This window comes from Octodon degus, unplaced genomic scaffold, assembly GCF_000260255.1.
Source record: "Octodon degus isolate 3935 unplaced genomic scaffold, OctDeg1.0 scaffold00185, whole genome shotgun sequence".
NCBI lineage: Eukaryota > Metazoa > Chordata > Mammalia > Rodentia > Octodontidae > Octodon > Octodon degus.
The window spans coordinates 4,250,297-4,259,299 of record NW_004524761.1 but is presented as its reverse complement, the minus strand read 5'-3'; the positions used below and the strand labels follow the sequence as shown (position 1 = coordinate 4,259,299).

Here is a 9,003-nt window from a genome sequence, read left to right as displayed (position 1 = left end):
ATCAGCCAGGAGAGCTGTGGGAAAAGCGAGCCTCTTCTGATCACTCAGGACTTACTTGAAACAAAAGAAGACCCCAATCTTGTTCAGGTGAGTCCATGTTTTATACATCTTATGACTGCAAGATATAGGCACAAGCTTTCTAAATGTCTCCAGTTTAATAAGGTGCATGACGTGGCACTAATGGCACCTCTTTGTCCATAATTTCTTGCTTTACAGGGAGGAGCAATGCTAGTCAATTACATATACTACACCAAAACATCATTGTTTTTTCTCTTTAGGGATGAGAAGAATTGAACAAAAATAAATTGAACCCCAAACATGGGATGTACTAGACAAATACTCTACCACTCAACCACAACCCCAGACCTACTTGCTCATTATCCTTTTTAGTCTTCTTTTAGTTATGCTTTCAACAGAAATTTCTTAATTTTATAATCTAAATTATTTACATTTTAAAATGCTATTTTCCTATGTGCAGTTTTTTTTTGTTACTTGGATGCCAACTCTGGACTTGCACTTCCCAGAATTATTGAAAGGATAGACTACACTTGTAAAATAGAAAGCAGTTGCATGAATTCATATTTATAGCATTCTTTCTTGTGCTCATGTTGGACTAAGTGTGGGTATTTTTAAATTTCCTCCTTTTCCCATTCAACTATGCTTTCCTTGAAGTTTTCTCTCCTGGACATATGGGAACTGGCAATTTATGGAAAATATTTAAATTTTAGATATAACTTATCAGAGATATTTTCTCAGTGGACTGGTGTACTTCAAATCTTTTGTTCTTATCTGATCTGAGCTATACTGACAATGACTTTGTGTGATTCTTTTGGTTTACTTTTATGATTACAAAAATATTGCCCATTTTATTTCACTTAGAGTTAAGTTGGTTTAGGGCTCATTTTAATTATTAAGATGCTTATCTTGGCATCTCTATTGAATTCCTCTTTGATTTGTAATGAGAACCTAACTCCTTCACATCTTTCTGGTTTTCATCAGGTCAGCCTCTGATAATGGTTGGGTCAGTTGGGTTCTGGGCTTTTGTGACACATGCCACTTAGTAATTTGGCTTCATTCTTATCTATTGCTGCCCCTATACACTAGTCTGTGACAGGTCTGTCACTGTGCTACCCTGGAATGAATGTCAGGGTTTTTTAAAAAATTCTTTTATTTATTTATGTGTGTGTGTGTGTGTGTGTGTGTGTGTGTGTGTGTGGCCAGCTCAGCCCACCAGGGGGCAGGGCTGGCTGGCATGTGGTGCTGGGGGATTGAACCGCGGTCCCTGTGCTTTGCTTTGCTTAGCTTGTTCTAAGTAGGTGCTTTAGACCACTGAGCCATCTCACCAGCCCTTCATATACTTGTTTTGAAACTACTTCATTACTATTTTTTCTCATTAAAATGAATTTTAAAAATATGCCTGCAAAAGTAATCATAAAAAATAGATAAATAAAAGTTTAGCATGCACTGTGGTAACTGAACACTGGAAATTTTAGTACACTATAAGCAATGACTCATAGCTAATAAGAGATTATTTAAAATACAAAGGTATTGGCTGGAGAGATGGCTCAGTTGAATAAGCATTTCCCTGACAAGTGCAAGAGGCTGAGTTCATCCCTGGTTCCACCAAAAGAATAAATAAATAAAATACTAAGTTATTGAAATGCAATTTGGAAATTTTTACTTGGCCTAAAATTGAACAATCATATTTAGATTCTGGCATGTAGAATATATTTCAGAATCAAAGTGGTATGTACTTTAACACCTAAGGTCCACAGTAATGTATAACCTAGTATAACAAGGAAAAATATGTTTTTGTTCAAAGTGCATTGAATTTCTTTTAGCAAATATTTCTGATTAAACAAATTATTACATATCCAGATGATGAATCCTACATAGCTATTATAAATATGTTTGATGTACTGAGAAACTTCTTTATGTATTGATTCCAAATTATCTTCAAGATATGATTCCCTACTATATATGACACAGATGTGATATCACACACATATATGATGAATGAAACAAAGCAAAGTCCATAACAGAATATGCTGTGTGCTTATGTTTGCCTCAAAAGAAGGGATGACATTTATAAAATCTGCCACATTCTACAAAAACATATCTGGAAAGATATACAAGATAGGTAAGTTTTTCAAAAAAATGTCATACAATTCAGGGATGTTAGTTAAGAACCTATGGCATATATACTTTTTTCTTTTTATATATACTTTTTGAATTTGGAAAAATATAAATATACTAGTTATTTAAAAGCAAATGAATATTCTTTATAAATTCACAAAAGCATTTGGGACCTTTATAAATGTGCAGTTTCCTGAGAATACCTCTAAGAGCTGCTATAGGACAAAAAAAGGATGACTAAGTCCTTGACTCCTTTGGGAGACTCCTAGGGTAATTTCCTGCTTAAAGGAATCACTGGGCGTGGTGGCACATGCCTGTAATCCCAGCTCTTGGGAGGTTGTAAACTGGCAGATCATTCATTATGAGTGCAATCTAGAAGTAAGATCCTGGGTACCACAGGAGACACTTCCCTAAAATAAAAAATACAAAAAAATAAATAAATGGAGAAATCGTGCAGAAGAGACCAGTATCAATTCAGGTGCGGAAAATACAGTCAGGAAAAATCACCCTAGTGGGGAATTAGCCATCCACAGAGAGCTGATTCCTCCTATCCACAAAGGAGCAGCAGCAGACAGAGGCAGAGGATGAGACCAAGAGCGGAGGTGAGCACCAGGATTCTGTGGCTGCAGGTAATGTTGTCCTTCCTGCTCTCTTTGCTCTGCTGGGCTCTCCCAGGCCAGATCCGGTATTCGAGTCCGGAGGAGCTGGCCAAGATGTCAGAGGTAGGAAACCTCACCAAGGACCTAGGGCTCCATGTAAAAGACTTCTCTGCCAGGAGCTGGAGGTTAGTGCAGAGAAGGAATACTTTACTGTAAACACAGAAGGAGGGACTTGCTTGTGAACTACAGAATAAACTGAGAGCAGATTTGTGGGAAACAGCTTCTGTGTGTCGAGGATTTTGATGTTGTTGCTGAAAATCCATTGAATATTTTCCACGCACCAGTAATTATTCAAGATATAAATGACAACATTCCGCTATTCAAGCAAAGTAAGATTGACTTAAAAATTGGGGAATCCACTAAGCCAGGTAAAACATTTCCTCTAGATCCAGCCCTGGATTCAGACGCTGGGCTTAACTCACTGCAAAGATATCTTCTTCATGACAATGAGTACTTTGATTTTGCAGAGAAACAGACTTCCAATGGACATAAATATCCTGAGCTTTTTGAAACATATACTGGACAGAGAACAGTATAATTTTCATCAGTTGGTCCTCACTGCTATGAATAGGGGAAAACCCACCTTGAAACAGCACCACCCAAATCCAAATTGAAGTCACTGATGTCAGTGATAACTCTCCAGTGCTCACCCAGGATGTGTGCAGGATCACATTGCCAGACATGGTTCCTCCAGGTTTCTCAGTGCTACAGGTGGCAGCCACCGACCAGGATGAGGACATTAATGCAGAGATCACCTACTCCTTTCACAAAATGGACAAACAGGTACAACAGCTTTTCAACTTAAATGAAAGAACAGGAAGGATCGCCACAAAGGATCATCTGGATTTTACAATTGCTAACAGTCACACCCTAAATATAGAAGTGAAAGATCCTGGAGGGGCAGGGGAGATGGCTCAGTGGAATAAGCGCTTGCCTGGCAAGTGCAGGGGCTTGAGTTCAATCCCCAATTCTGAAAAAAAAAAAAAGATACTGGAGATCTTTCATCCCATTGCAGTCTTCAAGTCCAAATACTTGATGAGAATTGTGCATCTGAAGTGACTGTGACTTCAGTATTTCTCCACTACCAGAAGATTCACCTCCAAGAACAGTGATAGAGATTCTGGAGAACATGGCAACGTTTACTGCTGCATCTCGGAAAATACAGGGTTTCTGCTGAAGTCTTCTACACAGAACTATCACAAGCTAGTGACAGACAGGGCTGTGGACCGAGAGGAGATCTCTGAGTACAACATCACCATCACAGCCACTGACAGGGGTAAACTGTCCCTCTCCTCCAGCACAAGCATCATCCTGCACATCTCAGATGTCAATGACAATGCACAGGTTTTCCAGCAGGCCTCCTATAAGGTCCATGTAGCTGAGAACAAGCTTCCTGGGGTCTCCATTGCTCAAGTCGGAGCCTCTGACCCTGACCTGAGAACCGATGGGTGAGTCTCCTACTCCACGGCGGCCAGCGACATGGAGCCTAGAGCGCTGCTGTCCTACCGGTCCCTTAGCACACAGAGCAGGGTGGTGTTCGCGCACGGAGAGGGGTGGTGTTCGCGCAGCACGCCTTCGACCACGAGCAGCTGCGCGCCTTCCAGCTCACGCTGCAGGCCCGCCACCACTGCTCGCCCCGCTCAGCGCCAACGTGAGCCTGCAAGTGCTGGTGGGAGACTGCAATGACAACGCGCCGCAGGTGCTGTACCCCGCTCTGGGGCCCGACAGCTCAGCGCTCTTCGACATGGTGCCGTGCGCCGCCGAGCCTGGCTACCTGGTCACCAAGGCGGTGGCTGTGGACACTGACTCGGGACAAAATGCGTGGCTGTCCTACCACGTGCTTCAGGCCAGCGACCCTGGGCTCTTCAGCCTGGGGCTGCGCACTGGCGAGGTGCGCATCGCTTGCGCCTTAGGCGATAAAGACGCTGCCCGACACCGCCTGCTGGTGGCGGTGCGTGACAAAGGACAGCCTCCTCTTTTGGCCACAGCCACGTTGCATCTCATTTTCGCGGACAGTTGCGAGACGTCTTGCCGGACCTCAGTGAAGGGTCTGTACCCTCTGACCTCCCAGAAGGAGCTGCAGTTTTACCTGGTGGTGGCCTTGGCCTTGATCTCTGTGCTCTTTCTCCTCGCTGTGATTCTAGCGGTTGCTCTGCGCCTGCGCCACTCCTCCAGCCCAGCTCCAGGGAGCTGTTTGCAGCCTGGTCTAAGCTCCAACTCTGGACCCGTGGTTCCCTCTCACTACGTTGAGAGGACTTTGCCATTTTCCTACAATCTGTGCATTGCCTCTGTTCTGCAAAGGCAGAGTTTAATTTTCTTAATGTGACATTGGAAGTGGCTCCCCCTCAGGATCTCCTGTGCGATGCTCCTTGTGCGGTTGCATGTGCCAGTAATGAAGATCCAAACTAGTTTTTGACTCTTCTTTTTCCTCCCACAAAAGTGTTTGCAATCCTGTTTGAAGTTTATGTATTTCCTTCGCTTCTCAATCGTGCATGATTAACTTTGGAAGTTTTCCATGTTTTTAATGATGATACCTGGGATATGGGCTTTTGGGATGGTGGAAAATATCTCCGTCCTCTTTGAAATTGTCTGCTTGGTAATTTTTGGTTTTACTGTTGACATTCTGTATGGTTGGCGAATCTTGCAAGAAACAGTGATATTTTGGATGTCAACTCTTCTGATAATATCAGTTACCCTTTTATCCAAGTGAAACTATTTTTTCAAGTAATCCTGTTTAACCCTATTAACTATAAAAGTTAAAATATATCTTCATCTTTATAAATTTCATTTGTAGCTGTCTAACTTTGCTTAGGATAAACCTCCCATAACTAAGCCTTTTTTTTTTTTTCAGAATGGGGGATTGAACTCAGACCATTGCGCTTGCCAGGGAAGCGCTTATTCCTCTAAGCCATCTCCCCGGCCTAAGCCTCTTAACACTTAGTTGTTTTATTATAAGTAGCACAGATTCAAATTGTTCATTAAATCACTAACTTTGGATCCCATAATTTCACTGCAGTGTATTTCACAAATTGCATAACCAGCCTTTAGTCATTTATTTTATGCTCTTGTACTGTTTTATTATAATGAGTAAGGTAATGTACATTTTATTTATAGAGAATTTCCTACATTTCTTCTTTCTTTTGTACAGAGTTTTGAAAAAATTAGTCAATTGTATGTGTGTTCTGAGTTTTTTTTAAAAAGACACATTTACTCATTGTCATGATCAGACTGTTGCATTTAGCAATCAACAGCATGAGCGCCAAAACAGTTCTACATTAAAACCCTTTGTTGGAATGCTTCATATTTTCCACAGAACATAAACTAAAATAACCTGTTATACAATTAATGACAAATACGGTCCTCAAGTTTTTTGCTCATATGCATGAGTATTGTCTGAAACATGTCTTCTTTGTAGCAGCTAGGCCCTGCCACCACTGTACATAGCTGAGTTCACAAATCTGTGGTTAACTGTAGCATCCCTGCCACTTCTCTGGCTCTCCTCTCCTCCTAAGCTTTGTTTCCTGCAAGTGTTTAAAATCTTCTGCCACTGCCATAGCTGCTGCTGCTGCTGCTGGAGCCACCATAACCATCTTGATTTCATGGTTTGGTAAAATATTGGCCTCCACCACCTTAGGGCTCAGAGCTTCTGCCTCCAAAGTTTCCTTCATGGGTCCAAAATTTGAAGACTGTTGTAATTGCCAAATTCATTATAGCTTCCACCAACCACCGCCATAATTGCTTCCATCATTACCAAATCCATTATACCATCTCCACTGCCACTATATCCACCCCACCATGGCTGCCACCAAAGCCCCCTCGACCACTGAAGTTTCCTCCAGGACTGAAACTGTCATTACCATCAAAACCACCTCCACTACCACCACCAACATTTCCAGAACCACGTCGACCTCTTTGGCTAGATGAAGCACTAGCCATCTGCTTCAACAGGCCTTTCCTCACTTAACAATTGTAGCTGTTCACAGTGTGGTTTTTTGAATAACAGTCTTATCCACAGAATCATAGTCATCAAAGGTTACAAAAGCAAAGCCGGTCTTATTTCTTCTGCCTCTGTCAGTCATAATTTCACTTTTATTTGATTAAATCAAATCACTTTGATTTTTCCACATTGTTCAAGATAGTCTCATAGGTGATGTTCTTCAGTATCTTCTTTAATGGCACCAACAAAGGTCTTCTTCACTATTAAGTGGGCACCTGATGTCTGAGAATCTTCTCTTGAGACAGCTCTCTTTGGTTCCACAACTCTTCTATCCAGCATTACATTCATGGCTGCATCCACCTCTTCCACAGTGGCATATGTGAAAAACCCAAAGCCCATGGCATGCTTGGTGTTTGTGTTTCTCATCACATGTGACTGTTCCCCATTGCTCAAAATGGCTCCTCAGACTCTCATCATTTGTTTCAAAGCTCATCCCTCTGATGAAGAGCTTCAGTAGCCATTCAGGCTCTGTGGGAGACTCTTACTTAGAAATGAGGGCAGTTGGAAGAAAGTGACGATGCATCCTCCGTGGTGTCCACCAGCAAAAAGGAATAAGATACTCTGAGACTTTATTTATAGCATCCAATTTATTTCCAGAATGCCTCATTGTAATGTCCCACTTGCTAGCAGTTAGTGACTCTTTTAAGGATTGTGGGGGAAAAAAACACCTTTAGTCCACTCTCTGAAAATCTGAAGATGTAAAATTTCTATATAGATAGCAAACTTTTATGTCTCATTAAAATTTAGTCAATGATGTATGCTAATTATTAATTGAAGAATAACCTAAAGAGCTAGTGATATACTGCTTTTTCTCAAAATTTCTTAACTCAAGAAAGCCATGAGGGGATTTTGGTCATAGCTGAGTGGTAGAGCACATACCTAGCATGCTTGAGGTGCTCAGCAATCCCCAGCTCCACAAAACACTACACATTCCATAACAATGCATAGGCAGCTACTAAAATATTTCCTTTTACTGCTGTTTCTAAAATCAAAACCAAAGAAATAAAAATAGCCAGACATGATGACATAGACCTATAATCCCAGCCTTTGGGAGGTTGACGCAGGATCATCATGAGTTCAAGACACCTTGGACTACACAGCAAGCAAGACCCTGTGTCAAAAAAAGAGAAAAGAAATAAAAATAGTGGTAAAATGACACCACATGTGATACTTAACTAAGACTACAGGAGGTATATGATATGTTTATAAAGACACTGAAATACTGTCTGCTCTTTGTATTACCTCAGTCTACTGATTCTCACCCATTGCTTGAGGTTTTTGTTTGTTTTGATACTTCACTCATTAAACACTGAAAATATTGTAGATAATATTGAGTGCCTATGTGAAAGTTGCTATTGTAAAGATACACTGTGAAGCAAATAATCACAGGCATATCTTGTCAGTTAGATTCTGCTCTATACAAAATTCTTGAGCAAATTTTCAACCCAAGTAGCAAATCATTCTTGCCATGCCAATTTTATGCAAAGGTAAGACTATCCCTTGAAAACCAGGTATCCTGTTGGAAAAGCATTGAAAACAACTCCCATGATCTAAAAGATAAATGAAGGTGAAGAAACATCTCTTCATGGGTGAGCACCAGAGCTGGCCTTCCAAGAAAAGACCACTGCTGACTTTTCACCCATCATTTTCCTCCACACTTCAAGTTCGCTCTTGTCCCTGGGGAAATGGATGTGCTGCACATACACAACACACTACACACACCAAAAAACAGAAAGCGACAGAGGTTAACAATGAAAACCTGAAAGGAAGTATGACAGCTGCCAAAAATAACCACTTTCCTGAGAAATAAATACCTTACAGTGTAGCATACACGGAAATTTGGATCATTCCTCGATTTTCACTGCAAGTTAAACGAACAAGTTAAACAATGGGATTTTGAATTTTAGTCTATTTGGGAAAAATAGAATTAGAAATGTGAAAGATACGTAAAAGAGTATGATGTAATAACAGGTTAGGACTCTGAGCGTCGCTGTTCACCAATCCTGGGAAAAAGACAACCAGAAACATCAGAACTAGATTTCTGCAGCACAAAGCCACTGGTTCTGGGGCTTTAGGAAAGCTTCAGCCTGGATCCCCGTGAGTGCCAGCAACCTATGACCAAAGCACATCATTCGGGAACCCAGCGGTCATAGGGCTCCTTGGGGCTCCACGGAGAAACACCCAGCTCGGAATATCCGTCACGGAAAGGGA

General features: G+C 41.3%; 1 protein-coding gene across 1 annotated transcript in view; it reads left to right on the top strand.

Moving 5' to 3' along the window:
- The window catches only part of LOC101567167 (protocadherin gamma-B2), a 12,027-nt gene extending 6,703 nt beyond the window's left edge, over positions 1-5,324 (top strand). Inside the window, 7 exon segments of the mRNA XM_023704043.1 lie at positions 3,490-3,657; positions 3,783-3,865; positions 3,900-4,343; positions 4,346-4,430; positions 4,433-5,083; positions 5,086-5,193; positions 5,196-5,324. Coding sequence (XP_023559811.1) covers positions 3,490-3,657; positions 3,783-3,865; positions 3,900-4,343; positions 4,346-4,430; positions 4,433-5,083; positions 5,086-5,193; positions 5,196-5,254 — 1,598 coding nt within the window. The 3' untranslated portion in view covers positions 5,255-5,324.
- The last annotated feature ends 3,679 nt before the right edge of the window (positions 5,325-9,003 follow it).